We start from the raw sequence: 27,604 nt of genomic DNA on the forward strand, positions 1-27,604 counted from the left end.
ATGCATGGCAGAGATTTGCAGATGTGGGAAGAGAAATAAGAATTAAGTATCCAGAGATTTTCAAGACTGACTAGATATGAATCACTTCTTCTGTTTATTATAAAGTGTTTTATTGATTCCAAATGAAAAAAATTAGTATTTGCTTTTACCGTGTATCAAACAATTATAATGTAAAACCTGGTAACTGTAACATAAAACCTGATAATCTAGAACTTGATTTTCCTACAATAATGCTTATTGATTGCTGGTATGAACAGGCATCCATATTAAGAAATGAAAAGTAAAATCTTCTTTTTAAAAATTCCACACAGCCACAGTACTTGAAAGGTCTCTCAAATTATCTGATTCATGATAAAATGAGTTTTAGAAAATCTGTTATTTTGATTTGAATATTATACTATTTGTACTATTTGAAGTTGCTTCTTGACTGCTGGATGTTTGAAGCAACAAGGTACTACAAGCCTTAACATTGGTAGTTATACATCTAAGACAGATTTTTAAAAAAACTACTTCATGATCCACTGTTTTATGTACAAACATACAGCTTTTTTGTGTCTTACCATTCTGGGTTGAATTTGGTAGAATATTTTGAAAAGTTGGATGTTACATTAATTCTTGGTGTTTCATGTAAAGAAAATTAATTCACTCTAAAAAATGGTCTTCAACAATTTAAATATTTTGAGTTCACCTATATTATAGATAAGGTGAAACACTTACAAAAGATAAGAAATGTAACTACATCTGAGAAATGTAACAATACATAAATTTATAGATTGAAACATTTATAGCAGTTTGCATATGTTTCAAATATTGTATAAAACAGTTTGAAGATGAACCCTTTGAACTGTTTTTACTTTCATTTGTCTGAAGTATCAGTGCACACATTTTCCATCAGTAATTCTCCATGTCAGATGAGGACATTCAGAGAGCCGTGAATGAGATAAAAACGGGGCACTTAAGACATTCTGTTCAAATGGATAGAGTTCATTAACCAAATACTCTGACCAAGTCTTAGAGTTCAGGTCCACACCTAACAAATTCCGAAAGTTCTTCAGACCTCAGCAAGTCAAAATACACTACGGAAATAGTTTTTGACAAGAACTCTTGGGCTAAGCTTTAAGTAATCAGTATCTGGTTAGGACAGGAATCACCCAGTATCCTGTGGAGGAAAACAGCTGACATGAGGGCCATTTCAGCTTTCCCTCGTATAATCATGCTTTCTAATGTACTGCCAATTCGCTCCCGGGCTGTCCTCGATAAGGCCTGTAACATTACGGGAACCCAGGGTTCACGAATTGAAACTCCGCAAGGCTTCCCACCCCCATCTTTTCCTGCAGATCATTTCTGCAGTGAAATTGCACTTTACCACAGAAATCCCTTTTTAATGCAAATCCTAGTGAATCTTATACAACTCCCTGACTAAACTGCATTATTGTTCTGTCCTTCCTTTTTTAGAATGAAAATTGCAAAGGCTTAAGCACCCAAATTCGATTGCTTCCATATAACGTAAATCTTCATCAGTGGTAACAAAGAAGAAATAAAAGCCCGCTGACTGATATCAAAGGAGAATCTTCTAAAGGGCCGTGGACATCCTAGCTGGGAAACCCTGTCGAGTGCATTTGCTGTCTGAACACCCAACAGCGAAGTCTCTGCTGGGATTGCCTTCTATAGATGATAAGGGACCTCTGGGAAGGGAGGCTTCAGTGACTTCTGTCAGCTTTTAGGATCCTTACCTGGGCCCTGTCCCTGATTATCTGATTTGGCTTTAAATCTTAAAATGGCAACAAATATCTCCAGCAGGACTTCTGAGGACATAGAAACAAACTGCTTCAATGTCCTTAGAACAAAAGCAAAGCCCAACCTGCCTTTGACCCTGAATTTTCTCCGTCTGTTGGTGGCGCACAGGTGCCATCTAGGGGTGGAAGGCGGCATCACGGGCTCTTCTCCAGGTAAAATGGGTTTATGAGGGGTTAGGCTGAACAAATAACTTTATTTTAGAATGCTTCTATTTCTCCCCTGACAAAAGTGAATATGGTCGGATTATGAATATGGAAAAGGTTAAAACAGAAGAATTACGGGTGTCGTGAGCATCAGGGCAGGCAGGGAATAGGAAAGAGCATGAGATTTGGTGGCACACAGACCTGGGCTCATCTCTGCTGCCTACAGGCTGTATGACATTTTCTTAAATGTCTGTGCCTCAGTCCTTATCATTAAAGTGGAGATTATACAATCTCCCTGCGGTGGTTGTGAGGAGGAAATGATATTATATAGTTGTAATGCATCTTGTACAGTACCTGGCACATAGCAGCTGCTCAACAAATGGTAGGTGTTTACAGAAACATATCAAGGCTTTTCTAGTTCCTTCCATTCCATACAGAGGGATAGTTATTCTGGGACACTTTTCTTATTGGTACTAACACTAAGCCTTGGGATGTTATCCAACATTCAAATATGTCCAATATATAATCTTACACCTCCACCCCCTTAACTTTGCCCAAACAAGTTTTTCTCCCCAGGTTCAGATTAAAGCTGAGATTTGGGTCTTCACTGGATAGGGTTTGCATATACAGAGAGGCAGGTGCTCTCACTGTTGTAACACTTTCTATTCTAAGCATGCCAAGAGAAGTTTCGTTATTTAAAATGCTTGTGCTGTATAAACAAGATCATCCAGAAAAACACACTTGCCATATGTCCCTGAAAGAAATGCATTGCAGACATTTACCCATTGTTATCTCGAAGCTTGGATGCCCTACAAAAGCTCTACTTACGCCTGCTACTGCCACACATCCTAAAGCTCTCAGCTTAGTAGGTTAGAAAAGATGCTAAAGAACCTAGAGAATAGTTTTGATTATAGTCAGTCAGTCAGTCCTCAGTGTACATGGTAAAACTGATGTCCAGGAATAGACATTCCTCTATCCTGGCTAGCGTCTCACAAGAGTCACCCAGTGCTATTTTGAATAACAATTGGCAGCCAACTGCCTTGGGCACACTTCTTGGGAACACTCCAATGGGACCACAGAGTGAAAGACGAGAGGCATACAGAGGACTGCTCCAGTCCAAATAGGTTGCTCTGCAAATCCAACGGGGAACTAAAATGTGCAGGATGAGGGGAGACATTAAAGGCTTTCCAAGTGCATTGTAGCTTTGCTGCAGGATTCTATTTTGGGTCACTACCAGATTTCTTATAGGGCCTTGGCAAATGCCAATTTCTCTGACGGCTTAAAAATACTTGTTAGTGTCTTGGGCTTTTCTGCTTCCTGGCTATTTCTAAAACCAGGATTATGGCTCTGCAAAAACGGTAAGGATTCAAAACACTGCAAACTTTTTCTAGCATTTAGTCTTTATTTCAGAGACCTAGCCTCCCCATGGAAGATACTTTAGCGAAAAAGTCAAACAAGTGGATCAAAATTCCCCCTGCTGATACATCTAGGAAAGAAATCTTTGGGAGGATAGTTGGATGATGTTGAAATTGACAGGGTCAGCCGGGTAGCAAACTGTCCAATGAGACTGCTTACCAATTCTGTGGTGACTCTGCGGCCTGAGTGACCCCAGTTTTAAATGTATTCAAAATTTGGTGTGGAAAATATTAAGAAAGAACAAACCTGCCGAGTTTGTTCTCAAAATAAAGGAGACATGGATGAATAAATGGCTAAACACTCCTCAAACCTTTGGGAAATTTGCTCTGGTTACGGACCCTCCATGGACGCTTCCTCTCCACCCACTTCTTTCCTGCTTTCTTACCACCAAACCCAGGGTACTTTCAGGTCTTGTGCCTAGGAGTTGCAAATGCCTTGGGTGAATAAGAATGCTTTTCCTGTGTAAGAACACAAGACATTTTAGGAACAGGAAAAGCCTATCCGGTCCAACATACTGGCCCTTTTTAGTTTTATCTGAATCTCACCTTCCTGCATGGAAAACAAACAAACAAACAAACAAACAAACAAACATTTCTTATACATTTCTCATGATCTCTCCTATCACTGGCCTAATAAAATCAGGTATACATTTTAGTCCCACTGTCTTTAAAACTAATGGTTTCTGAAAATAGTTCACAAGGCTGGTAGACAGTTTGTAATTTTTCTTTTTATAGAATCATAAACCATGAAAGAGAAGCCTCCAAAGAAGCTTGATTTCGAGGGATAGGAAGAAAGTCTTATAGCTTGGTTTGATGTTTAACTTTTAATTAGGAGTTACTGTATTTGCTTTCAGAGTGTTCAGTGATAAGGGATATGTTTATGTGGAATCGGACTTACTATGAAGAAAATATGCAGGTGGCGAAAGATTAATCACAAACAGCAGACACCTGTTAAAATGCTTAACATTCCCTGAGCCCTTCCTTGCCCCCTGTTACACATTTCATATCTGGAATTTACAATGGGGTGAGGTAAGCCACTCACCATCATAAAAAAGGTGAAATATTCATTCTATTTATTCAACAGATGTTTCATTACTCATGAAAAATTCACATTTTCAATTTAAAAGCCAAAAGACAGGCCTTCAATGCAAAGCCTTACAAGGGATTCTTGGCAGCATTTCTATTTAGTGTCTACAAGTTTTGTGCACTGAATTTTACTTTTTAACTGTGCAGGTCAACAAATCACTGGGAAGACACCAAAACTGTCTGCCAGATGTCGACTACTGATTAATTTGTCTTAAGTTCAGCCAAAAGGGAAGAAAATATAATGGGTGGAGCATGAACAGTAAGCACAATCAACATCTGACCAACCAGGGTTTCCTGTCACCTTGGGAACAAAATTGATTGGCACTGGTTTCCTGTGTACAAGTTAAAAACCAGTAGCAACTACAGTAACAAGAATAAACTACAGATAAGAGACTTGGAAATTAAATCAAGTCATATCACAAAAACTTCAGCTTGAAACCCTGAGCAGAAAAGTTCTAAGATAACTTTTGAGGGCATTTTTTTTTTTCCTTTTAAGTTATTTTATATTGAAAGTATATTTACTTCTTCTAATTTTGACAGTTTGGGCAGTCTGAAATCATTAAAAAGGACACGAGAATTCAAACTTATGTTACGGGTCGTATATTTTGCCAAAGACTTACTATTTCTCATTATTTGAAAGATAAAACTTTCTTAATGCTTAGAAGTGATTTTTTGTTGTTGTTGTTGTTTCAGTTTTTACATGCTCTTGAATTATAGCTTTCTGAAGGCAGAGGGAATTTTTTGTATAAGGGACAGTCCCAACTGTACATGCAGATTAAAATTACAAATATAAATTGTAATCTAAACTTTTAAAATATGGAATTGCAGAAGACAACCCCCAAATAGAACCAAAGCATCAACAACATTTATCTTTTGTGTTTGTTTTAAAGTTTTTTCTTCATCCCCTTGGCTGCTGTTGCCATTAACATGAAATAACATTCTTATTGCAGTGGTATGTGTTTGGCCCAACACAACTCTGCTTTTGGTATGGAGTCTAGAGTTTTATTTGTTATTGCTTCATTCATTCAGAAATGATTCTGAAGCATTGAAATATGTGGAGGTGCATCTATAAACTGAGAATTAGGAAAAATTAAGCAGCATGGTTACTTGCCCTTTATTTTTTAAGAATTCACAGAGACCCTAAAAAGTTACACAAGCATACAAAGGGATAGCATAATAATAAATATATTATTATAAAAATAAATAATAAATATTATTTTTGAGAAATAATAAAATAGGGGAGCAAAAATGTTTGCAAAATATACTATATTTGAAAGACAGTAAGGTTGAAAATTGTAAAAAAAAAAAAAAAAAAAAGACCATTTCAGTTGTAAGAGATATTTGAAAGTTACTTCACATCCTCTTATTCACATCCATCTTTCCATTTCAGAATAACTCGCAAAATTCATTCATTCATTATACAACATACACAAATTGTAAAGCACGCCTCGTACTGTATTTTAGAATTCATGCTACTTCTGCTATTATTACCAGTGTAGTAGTTAAGAGTTACTTATAGAGCCAGATTGCCTAGGGTTCAAATTCAGGCTGTGTGATTTGGGGCAAGTTACTTAACCTGAATGTCTATCAGTTTTCTCATCTGTAAAATGGGGATACAGCTAGTACACTCGCTTCATTAGACTGCTGTGAGGATTAATTGAGACAACACTTGAAAAACACTTAGAACAGTCCTTGGCATAATAAATGCTACAGAACTGGCATTGTTAGTATTGTTACCGCTCCTACCTCTGTTGCTACTATCAAGGCACTTTCAATACAGCTCCTACAATGACTGCAGTTCTCTCTGCAGTTGGATTTATTGTGGTTATGAATTCTTTTGTTATTGCTATGGCTGACTTACCGTGGATAGGTAGCTCCCCCTGCTACTGCTCCTGTTAGAACTACCGGCAGTGCTTGTTCCTGCTGCTATTGCTACTACTGCCCACTGTTATCAGCCATTACTATAGGTATGGCGTGTGAGTGTGTGTAGGTGTGTGTATAGAGTCTAGAGGGACGTACGCAAAGTGTTCATGGTGGTTATCACTGGACTGACCGTGAAATAATTTCTCTGTTTTTGCTTTGGCTTAAATATGCTCTCAAAGTTTCTGCAATAAGAACATGTTACTTGTGTAGTTCATTAGAAATTGAAAAAAAATTAATACAGGCTGAAGAAACATAGATGTCTCATATTAACCAATATTATGTACTGTCTCATGGCCAGTGCTACCTTCCTCAGAAAGAAAGGGTGCAGAGGGCACCCCTTCCCAATATACAGAAGTCCTCTTGCATATCATTCTATTATAAACCATGAAGAGACAGGGCCGGGAGACACGATTTATTTGCCATCTATCTATGCACTAAGATCACATAAGGTATTTAGTCATTGATTTATTTTGTTGTTATTTTTATCTCATGTCAAAACTTTCCTCATTTATCTCTATGTTTAAGAAGAAATATTTTTGATAAGAGGAGAGCTCTTTTGTATATTTTAGCTGAACCATTCCCAGGAGAATGTCCTTGGGTTGGCCCATAGCTCAGTTTTGAACAATTACCCTGACATTATCCTGAAAACAACCCCTGCAAGTTCTACTAAGAATAAATAAAGCACAATAGAGTAAAATTACCCACCAAATCTAGGAAAAGCAGCTATATTTTAGTCAGGAAATCTAAGGCCTTTCTTTTCAATGTATTACGTTTTAATGCTTCTGTCATCAAAAAACGTAGAAGGTGGAAAAAAATTCAAATTCCCCAGTTACTGATTTGGGGAGTAAATACTGAGGGAAAAAAGTACCAATAGTCCTTGGGTGAGTTTATATGCACTGACAATAACGTTGTGGTACAAATAGTTTTAATAGAAAAGAGAAAATGGGGGAAAAGAAAGAAAAACATTCAGAATAAGGTGATTTTTTTTTTTTTTTAGAATAATGGTAGAGCAAACCTTAATCTATTTATTGTTCCCCTTACTAACTGTTCTGAAACTTTAAATGTCAAAGGGTTAAATATCTGACTCTATGAGACAGATGGGCCAAATGATGACTTTATTTCTAGGCTATCTGTCAAGTTCTAGAATGCATGGATTCACCCTTCAGGACTCTAGCATAACCCTGGTTGAAGGCAAACTCAGTAAGTTTGTCTCTCTTTGCTAAGAAAGGGTTTTTTAAATGCGTTTCCAAGCCTGCAAAGGAAAATCATAGTCAAATAGTATTCCTTCTTATGCAGACCTACATCGTAGATGGATCATGATAACAGGTCATGTTTTCAACATTACTTTGTAAGAGAATGTCCAGGAGACCCAAGCTAAAAGCCAGTGAGAAATTCTTCTCCTCTTCCTTCTTCTTCTTTAAAGTCTGCTTAATCTTTTTGCTTATATTTTAGTAAACATTCAAAAAATGTCACGGAAAATTCAATTCAATGTGACAAATATCTATCATGTGCCTGGGGTAAACAAGACATTTTAAGGCAAAAATCGGACTTCAAATTTGGGTAGAAATTTAAGGCCCTAGGAATGTATGAACAGTGATTGACACTTGGGGTCTGGAGTAATTAGCTTCCCCTCTTAAATGTAAAATCCTTGAGATCAGTGAGGGACATGGCTCCGCTCCCACAGCCAGCTAGGTGACCTTGAGCAAGTGACAACCTCTTGGGACTATGGTTTCCTTCTCTGTAAAAAAGGGATAATAATAGTAGGATTGTTTTGAGTATTTTGAGTTATACATATAAAGCATTTGGAACAGTGCCTGGAATGTACCAAGTGTTCAATAAATGTTAACTGTTATTATTATCATCTTGGGATAGTCTACATTTTAAAAATAGGGTTCCTGAAAATTGAAATCATACCAATTGTCTTCTCTGATCACAATGCTATGAAATTAGAAATGAACTACAGGAAAAAAACGGGAAGACACACCAATTCATGGAGGCTGAATAACTTATTACTAAATAATGAATGGGTCAAGCAGGAGATCAAGGAAGAAATCAAAAGATATTTCGAGATAAATGAAAATGAAAACACGACGACCCAAAATCTTTGGGATGCCGCGAAAGCAGTCCTAAGAGGGAAATTCATAGCTTTGCAGGCCTACCTAAAGAAACAAGAAACATCACTAATCAACAGTTTATCTTCACATTTAAGGGATCTGGAAAAAGAACAGCAAAATAAGCCCAAAGGGAACACAAGGAAGGAGATAATAAAGATCAGAGCAGAATTAAATGAAATAGAAACCAGAAAAACAATACAAAAGATCAATGAATCCAAGAGTTGGTTCTTAGAGAAGATAAACAAAATCGACAAACCATTAGCCAGACTCATTAAAAAAAAGAGAGAGAGGACCCAAATTAATAAAATCAGAAACGAAAGAGGAGAAGTGACAACGGACACTGCAGAAATACAAAGAGTTTTAAGAAGTTACTATGAGCAACTATATGCCAACAAATTTGACAATTTGGAAGAAATGGACAATTTTCTAGAGGCGTACAACCTTCCAAGGCTAACTCAAGAAGAAACAGAAAACCTGAATAGACTGATTACCACCACGGAAATTGAATCAGTAATCAACAGTCTCCCAACAAACAAAAGCCCTGGACCAGATGGCTTTACAGGTGAATTTTACAAAGCGTTCAAAAAAGAATTATCACCAATTCTCCTCAAGCTCTTCCAAAAAATCCAGAAGGAGGGAAGACTCCCAAACACTTTTTACGAAGCCACTATCACCCTGATCCCAAAATTAGACAAAGACACCACAAAAAAAGAAAACTACAGGCCGATATCTTTAATGAACATAGATGCAAAAATCCTCAACAAAATATTAGCAAACAGAATTCAGCAATACATTAAAAAGATCATTCACCACGATCAAGTGGGATTCATTCCTGGTATGCAGGGGTGGTTCAACATCCGCAAATCTATTAATGTGATACACCACATTAACAAAATGAAAAATAAAAATCACATGATCATATCAATAGATGCAGAAAAAGCATTTGATAAAATCCAACAGCCATTTATGATAAAAACCCTTAAGAAAGTGGGAATAGAGGGATCTTATCTCAACATAATAAAGGCCATATATGACAAACCCACAGCTAACATCATACTCAATGGGGAAAAGCTAAAACCATTCCCCCTAAGATCAGGAACAAGGCAAGGATGCCCATTATCTCCGCTTCTATTCAACATAGTTCTGGAAGTTCTTGCCACAGCAATCAGACAAGAAAAAGAAATAAAAGGCATCCAGATTGGTAAGGAGGAAGTAAAGTTATCATTGTATGCAGATGATATGATACTATATATAGAGAACCCTAAAGACTCCACCAAGAAGCTATTAGAGCTGATAGATGAATTTAGTAAAGTGGCAGGATACAAAATTAATATTGAGAAATCAGTTGCATTTGTATATACCAATAATAAAACATCAGAAGGAGAAATTAAAAAAACAATCCCATTTACAATCGCTCCAAAGACTATAAAATACCTGGGAATAAATTTAACCAAAGAAGTAAAAGATCTATACTCAGAAAATTATAAGACACTGATGAAAGGAATGAAGGAAGATATAAATAGATGGAAACACATATCATGTTCATGGATAGGAAGAATTAATATAGTTAAAATGTCCATACTGCCTAAGGCAATATACATATTCAATGCAATTCCTATCAAACTGCCAACGTCGTTTTTCACAGAAATAGAACATATAATCCTAAAATTTATATGGGACCATAAAAGACCCCGAATAGCAAAGGCAATCTTGAGAAATAAGAACAAAGTGGGAGGTATAACAATACCTGACTTCAGATTATACTACAAGGCTACAGTAATCAAAACAGCATGGTACTGGCATAAAAACAGACACATAGATCAATGGAACAGAATAGAGAGTCCAGAAATAAATCCACGCCTATATGGCCATTTAATCTACGACAATGGAAGCAAGAATGTACGATGGAGTAATGACAGTCTATTCAATAAATGGTGCTGGGAAACCTGGACAGACACATGCAAAAAAATGAAGTTGGACCACCTCCTTACACCATATACAAAAATAAATTCAAAATGGCTTAAAGACTTAAATGTAAGGTCTGAAACCATAAAATACCTAGAAGAAAACATAGGAAGAAACTTCTCAGACATTACCCGGAGTAAGATTTTTACTGATATACACCCTCGCGCGAGGGAACTAAGAGAAAGAATAAACATGTGGGATTATATCAAACTAAAAAGTTTTTTCACAGCAAAGGAAACCATCAATAAAACAAGAAGGGATCCTACTGAATGGGAAAAGATATTTGCCAGTGATATATCTGATAAGGGATTAATATCACAAATCTATGGAAAACTTACTCAACCCAACTCCAAAAAAACAAACGATCCAATTAAAAAATGGGCAGAGGACTTGAAGAGACATTTTTCTGAAAAGGACATACAGATGGCAAACAGACATATGAAGAAATGCTCAACCTCGCTAACCATCAGAGAAATGCAAATAAAAACCACAATGAGATACCACCTCACCCCAGTCAGAATGGCTATCATCAATAAATCAACAAACAACAAGTGCTGGCGCGGATGTGGAGAAAAGGGAACGCTTGTGCACTGTTGGTGGGATTGCAGACTGGTGCAGCCGCTATGGAAAACAGTATGGAGGTATCTCAAAATTCTGAAAATGGAACTACCTTATGATCCAGTAATTCCACTCCTAGGTATCTATCCGGAGAAATCCAGAACTTCAATTCAAAAATCTCTATGCACTCCTATGTTTATTGCAGCACTATACACAATAGCTAAGACATGGAAACAACCAAAATGCCCATCGGTAGATGACTGGATTAAGAAACTGTGGTACATTTATACAATGGAGTATTATGCAGCCATAAGGAAGAAAGAAATCTTACCATTTGCAACAACATGGATGGATCTAGAGAACATTATGTTAAGTGAAATAAGTCAGACAGAGAAAGATAAGTTCCATATGATCTCACTTATTTGCGGATTCTAAAGAAAAGAATAAGTGAATGAACTAATCAGAAACTGTTTGGGAGACAATGAGGAAAAACTGAGGGTTGCTAGATGGGCGGGGGGAGTGGGGGGTGGGGGGGAAGGTGAGGGGATTGGAGGGCAGTCGGTGACCACAGGATGGCCACGGGGTTTGAAAATTAATCTGGGGAACGTAATTTGGTGGTTACCAGAGCGTAAGGGGGTTGGGGGGTGGGGGATGAGGGTGAGGGGGATCAAATGTACGGTGATGGAAGGGGAGCTGACTCTGGGTGGTGAACACACAGTGTGATTTATGGATGATGTGATTCAGAATTGCACAACTGAAATCTATGTAATTCTACTAACAATTGTCACCCCAATAAATAAAAAAAAAAAAAAAAAAAAAAAAAATATTTTACTTTGGGAACAAAATAAAAAAAAAAAATAAATAAAAATAGGGTTCCTTCTTACTTATTTCCATTTTTCCCTTTCCACTCTTTTCAAAATTTTGAAATATTCAGGGAAGAGGTTGGAGAGGAAAGGGAGGAAGGTAGAATGAGTTTCGGTGGAAATAATATATGTTAAAACTCCTAACAAGGATTAAAGGTGTCACGTATTAATTGATGTATATTTGATCACATATGGTTGTCAGATTGCAGTATAGTGGAAGAATAAATCTTGAAATTGTTTCATAAACACTGTCATGGTCCCACATTGTCATGGAAGGATACTAACTAGATGAAACTGAGTTCTAGGTCATAGTTTTGATTTTGCCTCTCAGAAAATTAAATCACTCAGACACTTATTGATTCAAAGGTACTCGTAGCCAGAGGTTTTTGCTGAACAACTACTGGTTTCTCTGGGAACATTAAAAAACTGTATTACTTTCAGGGAACGGTGATTGAAGACTTTAGTTATAACAGTAAGGTAAAATACAACTTTTAGAATGGGTTATAAGGGTAAAAAAAAAAAACCAGAATAATTAACTTCTAGGTATAAATGATACCTAACATACAAGGTGTGATCAAAAAATGGTGAATGCTGCTGCCGAGTGTCACCCAACAAAAAGGCAGGGATTTTCAATATGGGAAGTGGTACAGCAAACCTTAGTAACAGTGTGTGACAAGTTTCAATTTGTTTGGTGCAATCAGTCAGGTATGAGCTATGGTTGAGAGAAGATGTGTTTTAAAGTGTGCCATAAATCATCCTCCATCATGACAACACTCCATGTCACACATTGCTTCTGGTATATGGTAATTTCTGTCAAATAAAAATATTACAAAAAACAACAACATTACAGTGTGTCCTCATCCACCTTATTTACTGGATCTGGCACTGTGTGACTTCTGGCTCTTCCCCAAAGTCAACATGACCATGAAAGGTAAATATTTTGAATCGATTCGGGACATTGAAGCAGCCATGACAGCACAACTAAAGACACTCATGAAAGAGGACTTCCAGAACTGCTTCAGAAAGTGGCAAGAACAATGGGATAAGTGTGTTCAAAGCAAGGAGGAGTATTTTGAGGGGGATTAATAGCAATGTGTCTTTTAGTGTGTGAAATTTTTTTTTACTTAAACATTCACTGTATTGTTTGATCACACCTCATATCAGAGTTAATCTGTAAAGAATTATAAGAGAAAAATCCATAAATGAGTTTCTAAGAGAAGTTATCAGACACTCTTGTACTGAGATCAGGTTTTCTAAGTGGCCAATGAAAAATGTATCTGAGAGTAAGCACCAGCTTTTCTAGGAATTATTTTTATATTTATATTTATTTTAAACAGCCCTATATTCATTTTAAACCCCTAGGAAACTCTAGAGATGCCTCAGCTACCCTGAGAGCAATGATAGGTGTGTAGAATATCATTTGGCTCCTTCACTGCCGTAGTACAGAGGAATTGGACTAAAAAAGTGTCATACAAATTCTTCCAAACAGGGCAATGGACAAGACCCACATAAAACTGCCAAATCATGAGAAAGACACATGTACCAGGACATAACGTGACCTACATTCCCCCTCGGGTCTCTGATTCCATCTGGAGAGGTTCATCCATAGCAGCCTAAATGAGGAAACAATCACATTGGTGGTCTTCAAAATTCTTTTCAAAACCGGGGGCTCTTGGTTAAGAAAGAAAAGAAAACATTTTCTGTAAGGCCAATGAGCAGAACAAGTGTATGCAGAGCTGGCCTCATTGAGGAGTCTGAGAAGGACCCAGCCCATACCAGCCTATCTCTCTCCCAAGGTTCTGTGGTGGGAGGGCATAGTTGAAAACCACTGATTTAGATCAAAATGTGGGATTATCTATAGCTAGCCATCAATCCAGCTATGATTATGTAGTTGAGTAACCCAGTACTAACAGGTGGTTCCCAAAGGATTTACCGTTCTTTGTACATGAGATAGTTAACTTTGTCTCAGTTCCTGCATTAGTGAAACACTGGAGGGCGTCTTCCAACACGCATGTATTGTAATCCTAATACTTTTAGTAATAAATCCAGTTATAGGAATCCAGTGTTACGTGAGAAGGTTAGAGTAGAGCTGTTGGGGTAGTGTGGGGGCAAAGTGAAACTGGTTTTAGACAATCATTGGGAAAGTTTCTAGGTTTGCAATCCATGCATTTTTTCAGTTTCAGGGGTCTGTTTCCAATAGGGTTTCCAGGTGGGAATTCCCTCCCATTCTCAGGAATTTTTGTCACCTTCCTGTTCCCGAATCCTGAGAAAAGTTGGTTGGGAAATTGGGAAAATCGGCTCCTTGTACCCAGGTGGTCGTCACTTTGTGGAAACGATTCATCATGGAGAACAGCAAACAGTTTGTATCTCGGGATTCGGGAACGGGAAAGCGAAAAAAATTCCTGAGAATGGGCGGGAATTCCCACCCGGAACTCCTAGTTTCCAATAAGGTGTGTGACCACTGCTTTCATCAGTGGTTCCACCACTACCTGCATAGTTATAGGAATGTCCCTGGAACTTGGACTAGGACCACTCAGATTGTAGTTCCCAAACAGGAATGACTTAAAAATAGAATATAAATATATAGTAATTTACATATATTTGAATATATGTAGGCATTTAGATACATGTATTTAAATATGTGCATTTAAATGTATGCTTTTATAAACAATTAAAACTGAAACAAACTCGTAGATATAGATAACAAACTGATGGTTGCCAGAGGGGAGGGGGCTAGAGGGCTGGGTGAAAAAAATGAAGAGATTAAGAAGTATAAATTGGTAGTTACAGGATAGTCACAGGGATATACAATACAGCATAGGGAATATAGTCAATAATATTGTAATAACTATCTATGGTGCCAGGTGGGTGCCAGACTTATCAAGGGGATCACTTTGTATTACAGTTATATAAATGTCTAACCACTATGCTGTACATCTGAAACTAATATAATATTGAATGTCAACTGTAATTGAAAAATAAAATAAATAAATGTATATGTTTTAAAAAATATATGTATGTGTAGATATCAATATATAGCTATTATATGTATAGATTTATAGCTATATTTATTTTCTCAACTCTGCTCAGAGTGATTGAGGCTAAATTTTTGGGTTTGCCTCTAGAATATTTTCTGTCTAGAAATTCTATCAACACAGAAAAAAAATTCTATCTAGAAATGTTTCTATCTAGAAATGTTACAAAGTTTCCCTAGGGGGATAGAATGTGAAATTAGGTTGCAGAATCACTGCTGTAAACTTCCTTTCAACTCTAAAATGCTATATTTTTGATGTCTTTCAAGAAGCCCCTAGTTCTAATATATCACCTACTTTGAGACTATCACCATGTCCATCACAACCACTGCCACCAACAAAGGGTGGGAATGATGGAAGGGATTAAGTACTTATTAAGGTCTAATGTGCATCAGGCACCCTGATAGGCAATAAGAATACAAATGGTGCAAAGACATCATCTCTATCCCAAGAAGCCTACAATTTAGTTTATTGAATTACATAGGTTAGTATTCTGAAGAATGACAATGACTTAGCAAAAAATGCGCAGGGTCAAAAAATCACGAGTAAGCTATGTGTTAATTATTTTAGTTATTATTAATATTTTTTTAGAATCTTGACATGCTAATGCCATTTGATTTCGTGCATACCCTCCTACCTCAGCGGGGATAAAAGTACTGGATGACATAACCATTAAACATATTTCAGGGAGATGCTTGTTAATACCGTATTAAAGATTTCCTGAGACACCGTCCCCATCTTAGATTTCACGTGGTACACAGAGAGGCATAGATTTTCACTTTCAGGGCATAGTGTTGTTTCAGTGCACCCCCTACAGGTCATACACGGTAGGATATACTTAAATCAGAAATTAGAACTCCTTGGGTCACCACTTTTTAAATAATATGGGCTGAGCATGTCCCTCACAGCTCTCAAGGATTTTACACTTAATAGGGGAGCTAATTAACAATATACCTGTGCATATGCTTCCAAAATCTCTATCAACCAAGCTCTTGGACTCGATCAGCCCAAATAAGAAAATACATAAGACCTCCCCCTCCCCCATGCCCAGTATTATATGCATAACACCTTATAGCTTACCTTCTTTGGTTCTCACCTGCTCAAATGGAAGCACATTCACTTTACTATGAAATGCTCCAATACCTAAGCCCTTCTCTTATACAGTTATTGGCTAGAACAGGGGTTGTTTCTATTAATATGTTTTCTTTCTATTAATTTCTGCCCCCTGTAATACATTTAACAGATCATGAATTATGTGGATGGAGTAGAAAATATAACGTTTTTAAAGCTGACATAATACATTTAAGGCTGGTTGAAAAAGTGAAGTAAACTGTCATCTACAAAACAGTGGTGGCACATCAAGTCATGGTTACCACGGTCAAGATTATAAAAATCATTTGGATCAAGAAGTTGGATGGAAGACTTTCTCCTCCACAACACTTTCATTATTATTATTTTTTAAAGCTCAAAGTTTTAAAAAGTGCAATAGGAAAGTAAAGAGAAGAATAAGGACAGTCACCCCATACAAAGCTCTACAGAATGTTCAAACGTGAAGAACTCTTGCCTGTCATGGAGGAACTTGCAATCTCATCTTCTGAGACCTCTGTCTAGATTTCTAAACATTTATTTTACAAATACAGAGTCATTCAACTGCATGATTGTTCTTGTCTTGATGCATATTTGTGCTGTAATAACAGGTTCAGGATAGACTCTCTTCAATTTTAAAAGATTTAGACATTGAACAGGAGCAGACAGGCCATGGACCTAAAAAAAACCCTTCCACTGATCACATGAAATGGTTGGCGAAACTCAGCATCCAGGAATGAGATAGCAAGTGAAAAGTTTTCCCTGTCCTGGGGCTTTCTAGAACTAAATGGACATTTTAGAGAGGAAATAGATGAGAGGCTAATGCTGATGAGTAAGGTTAACTTTTTATTATTCAGCCAAAATTTAAAGAATCCCCATTACATGTGTCAAACTAGGAATTAGGGAAACATAGGTGAATGAGCTTTGAGGAGATTGTGGGGGGGGGGGATAGAGAGAGAGAGAGAGAGAGAGAGAGAGAGAGAGAGAGAGAGAGAGAGAGAGAGAGAGAAAGAGAACTTTTGCTGTCAGGTAGCATAGAGGTAGTTTATTTTATTTCTATAGGTCTTTGTTTTTCTATGGATAGGACAGGGAAAAGGAATTTAAGGAGAGCAGTGCTGATTTGGAAAAGATGCTTTGGGCAAAGATAAAGAGAGCTCAATGGAAAAAGCAACAGATTTTTGAGCAGTGTGGAGCGTCCATCGCACGCTAACATGGCTAAGGGTCCATTCCTTCAGACTACAGTAGGTTTTTTGCCATACTTTTCAAGTGTTCACTCGCTTAGGTCCTTTATCACAAAACCATTTTTTACCCACATTATTGATTAAAGTGGGTTTAAAATTCCAATTTGTCTCTCAGACTTCGTAGATAAACTAAGGATTCCATCTGGCGAAGAACGTTCTGAATAGGAATTTAGTAACAAAACACTAACTTAGGAGCCAAAATTCAGCAATAAAAGGTAACAAGAGCAAAACTAATCATTCAGGAGATCGTAGTTAGAGCAGGGAAATGAGAGTGTTTCTAAGCTCCCGGTGGTGCATCATGGTGAGAAGACACAAGGAAAACAGCTCAAAGACTCTTCCTCATGGTGGTTAAAGAAGCCAGGCCACCTCCCAGCACCGGAGACTTGGGTCTGTAGGGCAATGGGGAGATGATGGAGACCATGTTTTTTTGTTTAAGTTTTTCTTTCTATAAAATTAACCTAATTTTAAGAACTTGTTTCTTTTTTTTCACATTGAGATTTAACAAATATTTATGGAACATGTAGCATGTCCCAGGCATTCTGCTATAGACACCACCACCCCTGGAAATCAGAATCAAGGGGGAAAAGGAGGAAATAAGAAATGAGGCAGGCAGGATGAGTGGCCTTGGAAAAGGGAAGAATTACTGAGGCTCATATTTAAATCTCTGATTTAGAAAACAATTGGCTCCTAAATAAAAGGACTTATACATCGTAAGACATACTAGGCAATAGTAATTTCATTGACACATTGTCCTTAAAATTACTTGTGGATAAAATGAGAAATGAAAATGATTGGATGCTAAATATTAAGAAAGCACATCATATTTAACATGTTCACACCTATTTGTTATTTCTTTCATTACTACACCAAGACCTTTTTTTTTTTAAAGTATCTGCCAAAAGAGGTTATACCTCACTTGCCAGAGAGGACATTGAAGTCTTTATGGATTTTAATTTAATTTTTTTAAAACAAAAATAAGAGCCAGCTTTCTTTTCCCTAGATGAGACTAGCTAATGAATGCTTTAACATGTAGTTCTCCACTAGAGGACACTATTTCCACATACTACAATCAGGATTCATCCAGGCTGGTTTCTGATTATATCTGAGAACCGAGCCCTCCAACCATGTTTAAATTACACCCAGATATTCATGATGCATGGCTAAGTGGAAATGACTCTTTAACATTTATAACATACTTACAGGTAAAACCAAACCAAACCAAACCAAACCAAAACCATCAGTTGAAAAATAACTTAATTTTGCTCAAGTTACCTGTCATGGGTGATCCGCGATTTTTCACTGTTTTGCTATAGAGGTCCATGAAGCAACAGCTGGGAAAATTGTATGAAAACAGAGTGGTCGCTCACGTCATAGGAAAATGTTCGAGCAGTTCATACAGTTATAGTGGGACCCTGAGCTGTAGCTTTATGACACATTTCAAATAACGACAAAGGTAAACGCCTTTGCCTGCAAGATAAAGTCTCCTGACACAGTAACTAAGATTCAGAGCGGGTCTCTCAAAATAGGAAGCGAAGTGTACTCTGGGAATTATCTGTGCCTGCCCTGATTAAAATGCTTCTACAAAAAAAGGCCATTTCACCTAATTCTGTCAACTTGAACGTCAAGATTTGGAGCACGAGCCCCTCGCAAAGACTGGAAATCTCATTTTAGAAAACACAGCATTTAGTACTCTTCACAGTACTACACTCTAATTCGATCACAGTTAGAGGAATCAGTGAACACAAACCCCCCAAAATTATACCACAACAACCTCTTTAGGGTCCAGACAAGGAAAACCCTGTAGAGGAAAGCCAACATTGTGCAGCGAGGGGAAACAAGCATAATTCTCTCTACAAACAGGTCACGTCCTACAGAATGACTCTAAGAGTTCAGGAAGTGATCGGGTCTTGCTCCCCAATAGTGCGGGTGGAAATGGGGACCACCCAGTAAAGCTGAAAGCCAGTGAAGAGGATCAGGTTGCAAGTTACTGGATGTTGAAGGATGGGCATGTTGATACTGAATCTCAGGATGCGGCAGCCTGTGTGATGGGTGGTCTGGTGGAAGATACAGCAGTGAGAGGACTCGACTTAGTCCTGTTATTCCGCCAGGGGCCACGTGTGGGGAAAAAGAAAGGTGGGGAGAGGAAAGGAGCGATTATAGTGATTGCTGTTAGAGCCACTTCCAGGTCTACATTTTCGGGACTTAATCAGCCACAAAGGCTCAAACATTTCAGCCTATTTGGAGAGAAGCTAGGTCACATATGCTTGCCAATATGTGGTGGTCAAGTATTTTACTTTGTTAGGAAGAACTCTATTACTTTCAATTCCTTAAAAATATATATTGGCACCTGTACTATGCTCTTTGGGTTGTATCCACCGTCATTTCTTTCTTTTACCACTATTACCTTTGGTCTCATGACTAACCATTCATTTTTAGGCAGTTTTCAAAATGTTTGCCTCCGTTTTCTTAATCTCAGTGTTGTTGTTGTTTTTTAAATAAAGAACCCTTTCAATTTTTTTTCTAACCCTTCAGAACCCCAACCCATGACATAAAAATGCTATCATGTCTCTCCTACAAATAAAGAGGAAAACAGCTTGACAATCACTATTAATGAAGGGCTCCTGAGTGTTTCTGATGTCTTCCCAACTCTGGACATTCCCATAAAAGTATTTTACAAGGACATGATCATCAACCATAAGAGAAGCTTACAATGTTATCATCTGTATCACCCAGGAGGCGGCGGAACATAGCGGCTCTGTGCATGTTTTATAGTCAGACTGGTCAGATTTGAGCCTCCAACTCCATCTATATTTCTTTGTGACATTGAACATGTTATTCAATCTTTCTAAGTCTCTGTTAGTTCACCTGCAAGAAGGGCAGAAGAATAGTACCTGCCTCAGGGGGTGTCATACAGAGTGTACGAGAAATACATTTAGCGCAGTGCGTGGTGTATGGTAGGTTCGTGGTCAGTACCTTAGCTTTCATTATTTGTCGTCTTCCCACAGCAGGAGCAGCAGTTTGGTGGAGGGGCACGAACATGTGCCTTCCCATGTCCACTGTCCACCACACACATAGTGAGATGGGCTCAGTTATTACCCAGTTTGAGCAATATAGAGATCTCCCTTCCAGATCCCTTGAGAACAGTTCTGGCTTGACTTTTCTGGATTATTGTGCTCTCTCTCTCTCTCATTGTGGCTTCTTTACTATTATTCATGTTTGCCAGCACCCTCATCCTTTATGTTGGGTTATCACTGGGCCTCTAGAATGAGACCATGCAGATGAAAAAAAGACTAGGACTGACAATGAGTTTCTAGATTGGCAATAAAATGGTTATCCACCTTGAGTGTTGTAAACCTCCTGCACAAAATTGAATTTTACATGATTTAGAATCTGAAAAACATTCCAAAAGCCAAGCATGAACTTTGCTAACAGGAAAAACAGTATGACATTCTATAATATACTTATTTACTAAATATATTGATTTCTAATGTAGTTTTTACTTATTTCCATACAATCTAGGATAGATGTTCCCCCCACCCCTAAAGTTCTTATTAGGTATATACCCCTGGAGCCAGACTGCTTGGGCTCAGATTCTATTTGTCACTCTCACACCCCACAGTAACTTACTATTATGTTATTTAGGCAGTAACTTACACTCTCTGAGCATTCGTTTCCTCCTTGTAAGGAGGGGATAATAAGTCCCCGGTGAGGATTAAATGAGATAATGAGTGAATATCTCATGGGCATGTAAAGGGTCAATAAATTTTCTTGAGTTGTTATTGTTATTGAGGTTACTTGGGGTCAAATTAGAATTGACTTCTAAATGGTTGTTTGTTATCTGTATGATCCCCATATTTTCTGGCAGAGCAAATGAGTCATGGTTGAAAGACTGTATTAAACAGCGCTGGGCCATGGGTTCCATGAGAACAAATGGTGTTTATTTGGAAGAGGCTGTGTGTATGTATATAAGAGCCTGGAAACATCAAAGAAACCTGGAGTATACATTTAGCTCTATTGTAACTACTATAACTAGGGTTGTAACCTTTAGCAAGTGCAGTAACGCTGTGGTGCCCCTCCCAGATCTGCAGAGGCCTGGTTGTGATAGAAAGACAACCCCAGTTAATGCCGTATTCCTACTGGCTCACTAACTGATCATTGAGGAAAACTTAAGTCAGGAGTGAGAATGCCACGTTACAATGAGTTTACCCTTCCTTTCTTAGATAGCTGTCCTTGCTCACTTTTTACTTCTAATAGAATATCAACTAAGAAAAATCAGGAAATAATGTGATTCTACCTGTTTGTTAATTTCCTTTCCATACAATTGGCTATTAATCATACAGTGGCCTAATGGGGAAATTTGCAGAAACTCATATTTAGAAATTCTCTGTCTTCCCACTGAAAAAATATATCATTCTAGGGTCTGAATGTGATCTCAGTTTACTGGGCATTTGGAACCTGGCTTGTATACCGTTTCCTTGAGAGTGACAAGTGAGGAATTTGAGGAGGATAGGGTTGGGACAAAAGAAGAGGGAACAGGATCTGATTATGGCCTCATGCTGTGCCAGGCACATGACATTGGTTGTCTAGCTTAACTGTCACAAGAGCTGTGCAAAGCACATGCTGTTCTCTTTACAGGTGAACAAACAGTTTCCAAGTTACACATGTAGTAGGTGGGGAGCAGGCATCTGAATGTATCTCTACAATCAGACTCACCACGGGAAATGAATTCATTCCTTAGATGAAAATGGATTCAATTTGATACCGAGAGCTGTTAAATAACATTAGATGGCCAAATGTAAAAATACATATTTATAAATGGGATGAGAAAACTGTAAGTCAATTGACAGTTTAAAAAGCATTTATGATTTCAAATGGCAGGTTCAACTGTATCAATTCAGTAAAAAAAGTTTCAACTTGCCGGAGCTCAAAAATATAACTGACCTAGGAATGGGATCAGAGAACAAAAACAAAAAGAATACTAGATTTCTTTTTCTTTTTCAAAGGCACAATACCATTTCATATTGATTGTTAATTTTATGGTATGCTTTAAAAAAAGATGGAATACCTATTATCATACCTATTTTGTAGACTGGGAAAACTACATCACAAAGGACTTAATTAACCTGCTGAGTCACTTATTTAGTAAATGTCAGAAGTAATATTAGCACAGAGACTCAGCTCTGTAGTTTATCATTAGGCTATTTGTTCTTATGGAAGGTTCTTTAGAAATATATCAGATCCTCAGATATAAAGGAACATTAATTAACTCTATATTTTTCAAGTGGTACTATGTACCAGGATTATAGGAATCATGGGACGTAAGAGCATCTTGAGCCTTTAAGATTCTTATAAGTTGGTGAAGGGACAGGACAAACCACTCAAAAACTAGTTTAAGTCCCTTTCTGAATTATTACTCATATTTAACTAAAATTACTGCTAGAAAAGTGGTTTATGTGAGTATGCAGAGGTGTTAAAAATCAGTGTGGATATTGATAGGTATCATGGCTGATGGATGAAAGTAAATTTTGTGTTGGAATTTGGAGACTAGAAATAGATAGAAGAAAGAAAAGAGGGACCAGGTAAACAAAGGTGCAAATGTGGACAGGAACACAGCACACTGGGGATACCAGGGTCGATAGAATGGAAGGTTTATTTGGATGAGTGTAGTGACAAACAGATTTGGAGAGAATGATCAAGGCCAGATAGTATAGGACCTCTAAGGCCCAGCAAGGTGGTCTGTGCCTTATCCTAGAGGCAAAGGGGAGCTATTAAAGATTTTTACACAGCAAAGTAACATAATGCAAGTATTGTTAGTGCAAGATAAATATGAAGAATGTACAGAGTGAATTGAGGGAGAGGAAAAAATTAGATCAGGCACATAAATGAAATAAAATAATACAATTAATATAAATAAGTGAAATATAAAACATATATTTGTCCTGAAATCATTTCTATAATTATAAGATGCAACAATTCAAATATGAAATAATGAGGGTCTAGGGTGATGGTTACAAAAAAGAGAGAATCAATAATGAGAAAACATGAGGAGCAAGAATCAATATGGTTTTTTTACTAGTTACAAATATGGAGAAAAGAAGAGGGAACTGCTATGTTCTCACCTTATGATTCTTTAATCATCATAATTTTCAGGGTATATCCTTTGTACCAGTTAAACATTATGTATTTTGACTCTATATTTCCTTTCATTTATTTTTAATCTAAAATTATAGTTTATTATTAATAATGTTACAGTAATAGATTCTCACCATTAGGGATGAGAGATTTACATGGCATGACCCAAAAGGTTTTTGAGACAAGTGACTCATAATGTAGCGTTATAGGCTCATGGTGACTTTCATGCAATAAACAGAGGGTTAATATTGTACTCCAGGATGGCCGTAAAATGGAGGGCCATAAAACACAAGGCTATTTTTAAGGTACCTCAGAACACATAAGCATAAATTAAGCTTTAAGGCTTAAACCTCTCCGAAAAGTTTTCTGATTGCATGGAACACTGCGTGTCCTTAACATTTTATCACTCTTAAAACTCATCACTACCCTATCTTGGTAGGGAATCATGATAAAAAAAAAAAATGAGGTGAGCATAGAGGAGGAAGGGATGGTAGAATAAGCACCTACCTCTAGTGGAAGGTAACCTGAGAATTATTCATTATAATATTCATTCATTCATTCGTTCGTTCATTCATTCAAGCATTTATTCCCAGGAGCTCTTGCTTTTTAGCAATTATGGTCTATATGTAAGAGACAAAAATACAATTAAATCATGTATGTGCCCTCAAGAAACTTAGAGTCTAGGGGGTAAGACAGAATAGTAAATGAAAATTTTACCTACATCTGAGAGATGTATAAATGCTGTGTGCACACAGGGTTATAGGACTAGAGTAGAGGGGAGCAGAGAAGAGGTAGCTGAATCCTTGTCAGGAAGGCAGACTAGAGAAAGAAGGGTGAAAAGGTAGAGGAAGCTTGGAGTGCCTTCCAAGAGAAAGCGATGCTTGAGTTTCTCTCTCCATATTCCTTTCCCATTCCTCACTCTCATCTCTGACCTTTAGACCTCATCTCTCCTTGCTGGGTAATCCAACCACGACCTCTTCTTCTCTTACTACCTTTGACACAAACGATTCCTGAAAAAGTACTTCCAGCTCAATCTACCTCTCTGATGAAACTCTAAAGTTAAGCGGAGAAAGGAGTCTCTATAGGAGCCTAAATATAGTCACCCAAGAACCAGAAAAATAATGTCTTGGAGGCCAAAGGAAAAGAGAGTTTCAAACAGGAAGTAGGCATTCGAGATAGATGTGGAAAGAAATGAACGTGCTTTGTGGTTAGCCCATTGATAATCTTGGCAAACATACGTGTGAGAAATAGCAAGGATGGAGGTTTGAAGAAGACCAATAAGGCAACAAATATACTCTTCTTATTTAAGACACATCTGTGAAAGGAAAGAAGGACAAAAACCAAAGGAGAAATTGGGTTAAGGGAGTTTTTTATTGACACAAAAGAGAACCTGTTTCTATGCTGAGGGGATAGCATTAGCAAAGAGGGCACAATTGAAAATAGAGGGAAATTAACGTTATGAGGGGTGAGAGGGAACGACCTGGAGCTCTTGGGGAGAGAGTATTTTTCTCCTGCTTAAGGCAGGAAGGAAGTGGAAGGCGATGGGAGGGGATGCAGGGAAGTTTATAGACCAGGAGTCAGGGACTCCATTGAACACTGGTGATACATTTGCTCTGCTAATGTCTCCCACACGGACCACAGAGACGAGCAAGACACCATCCCTATACTTTCCTTTCTCAGACATTCATTTCATTTAAATGAATAAACGAATAATAAACCTCATGCTCCTTGAAATTCAAATGTGCCCAGCAGTGGCCTACAGAGGGCAGGAGGATTTAACCACTAACCGGACTTAGAATTGGTGGTGTGTGATGATAATAAATATTAGTCTGACTTTCAGTTTTATGACCATCCTTAAATCATCTATAGGAAACGACCCCCTTATTACCTGCATCTGTGCAGATCATTTTTGCCGCTTTGCCTTTGTTACCCCACCCATGCTCAGATGCCTGTTTCAAGGGTTCTCTTTGAAGTAAACATAAATGCATAGACTAATTTGGGTAAAAAGAGTAAAAAATCCTGAAGGAAGTGAAGAAGTCAGGTTTAACCCCTTTATATGACAGAAGAAGAAAGAGAGGCTCAGATAGGTGAATGGCTCATGAAGCCATTCAATCTAGAAATGGCAGAACTGGGTCTGGAATCCAGTTCTCCTGACTTGTGGTTAAACTCAGTAAAAAGGTTCCATCTTGTCCACACTTCCAGACTGCAGTCTAGAAAGCAGTTTAGTGGTATCCAAGCAAGAGGATGGCACATGGAGGCCCTCATGGATCCAGCAAGAAACCAACAAGTATTTTGGGGGAGGAAATAGAAAGAATGATTTGATTGCTCTCCATTTTTCTTATGTTATGATGTCAAAGTTATGAAGTCTTATGTTATGTTCTCCCTTTAAAAGACTTTGGAGATCCCTGCAAAAAATCCCTTTCTTTTCACTTCATTCATTGTTCTTTGACAATACTTTCAAAGAAATTTGAATGACCAACTTGGTCTTCTGCTGTTCTGTATTTTCTGAAGGGCGTGTGTCATGGAAAATATAATTAAATTTATATGTGTGATCTAAAAACCTAAGGCAGTGAAAAGGAGAGTGAGAATGAATCTGGAAATATACCTTGAAAATATTTAGTTTTCCCACTACTCTGACATGTGATGTTGAATATAACATAAATCATATTTTAAATATGACTTTAATTTTATGAATCTTCTTATTTTAAGAAATACTATGGAAAGCTTTACTTAATATTTTGGGGAAACAAAGAACTAACCCTTCATTTATGTATTTTGCATATTCTAGTTTTCATATGTCACATTTGCTTTAAATGAGAATGTATCAGTATCAGTACATCACAAAGGCAGGTAAGGCAACAAAAATAATGTCAGGAAACTGGAGGTAATGTTTGTTTTTCCCAAAGGAAGCAGAGGGAAACCTTTTTAAAAATTAATTTGTGGTGTAGACTCTTCCTACCTTACTCCAAACAATGTTGACTTCGGCAGAATATACCCTAAGTTCATTTCCAGCCCTTCTATCTACTAGAGTTTTGATGACAATTAAAGAGGCTTTGTCAGTGGCTCTCAAAAAACAAACAAACAAACAAAAAACACTCAATAAATGGTTATAAAAGCTGTCCTGTAGTTGAAGATGAACTTGATTTGAGTCTACACCAGTTTAACAGAATCAGATCACTAACAGATTTTTTTTCAGAACACAGCTAGATTCTTTTGGGAGATAAGAAAGACTATTCCTTCCTGGTATCCATTTAATGGTACACAATTCTATGCACTATGCCAAACATCTCTAGTTCTAGCCTTTTCGGTTGGTGAATACTCTAAAAAAAAAAAAAAAGCAACAAGTAGGGTGATACAGAAGCTCTTACCTCTCCTGAAGTCCTATGGGCTTCATTTTGAAAGGTGAAGGGCAGGCAGAGGTGGTAGCTTTGATCTCAGGAGCGTATCGGCCTTGAGGGTCCACGACCACACTTAGTACCTTCGGGGCCTGCTCAGGCTGGACCATGCTGTTGACTGTCTTTGCCTCAGATTGTGCTGGCGGTAATGCGAGCGGGGATAGGTGGATCTCCTGATTTTTCTCTTTATCTTGTCTCAAAGAAAGCTGCAACTTTTCTTTTAATCTGTAAAGAATCTATAGAAGGAGATATAAAGAGAAAGAGCTCCTGTCACCTTTTTTCACACTCAATAACAAAATAGGATCTCCTCCACCTCAACCTAGAACACAAACCAAAATAAAGGTTTAATAGTAATACAAATAAGGAAAGAATTCTAAGATGATTTCTCAGTTTTGTGGTGTTGAAATTTCTCTCAAAAGGATATACTTGGTGTTTCTAGTTATGGTGCACAAACATCTTAAATATATATGTATGTGAATTTATTCCTTAAATATTATTAAAAACAAATTTGGCTAATTTTGTAATAGTGCCAGATGTCAGTTTGGTCACATGTAAGTTCTGACTTAAAAATGAGTGAAATGGAAGGCTTAAAAAAGGAATAGCCATGAAATATGTGCTTGCGACATTTATAAAAACAAAGATCTGCATTCAATACAACACATAAGAATAAAATCTTGCGAAATATTAATGAAAGAATAGTTAAGCTATAAATCATAATTTCTTACGTTATGTTTGTTGTGTATTAACTTGTGTATCTGGTAAATACTTGAAATAATTAAATTTAGGGCATCTATCAAAGAATAATTTGGATAACCAGAATGTTTTTTTCTTATCCCTTTCTCTTTTTAGTTTTT

General features: G+C 37.4%; 1 protein-coding gene across 5 annotated transcripts in view; it reads right to left on the reverse strand.

The window, feature by feature from the left end:
* Positions 1 to 27,604, reverse strand: part of PTPRR (protein tyrosine phosphatase receptor type R) — a 245,428-nt gene that overhangs the window by 59,962 nt on the left and 157,862 nt on the right. For all 5 annotated transcript variants that reach the window (XM_033118286.1, XM_033118287.1, XM_033118288.1 and 2 more), the window contains one exon: positions 26,724 to 26,986. In XM_033118286.1, the coding sequence (XP_032974177.1) occupies positions 26,724 to 26,986 (263 nt within the window). The remainder of the gene's footprint in view (positions 1 to 26,723; positions 26,987 to 27,604) is intronic.

Source organism: Rhinolophus ferrumequinum, chromosome 10, assembly GCF_004115265.2.
Source record: "Rhinolophus ferrumequinum isolate MPI-CBG mRhiFer1 chromosome 10, mRhiFer1_v1.p, whole genome shotgun sequence".
NCBI classification, from domain to species: domain Eukaryota; kingdom Metazoa; phylum Chordata; class Mammalia; order Chiroptera; family Rhinolophidae; genus Rhinolophus; species Rhinolophus ferrumequinum.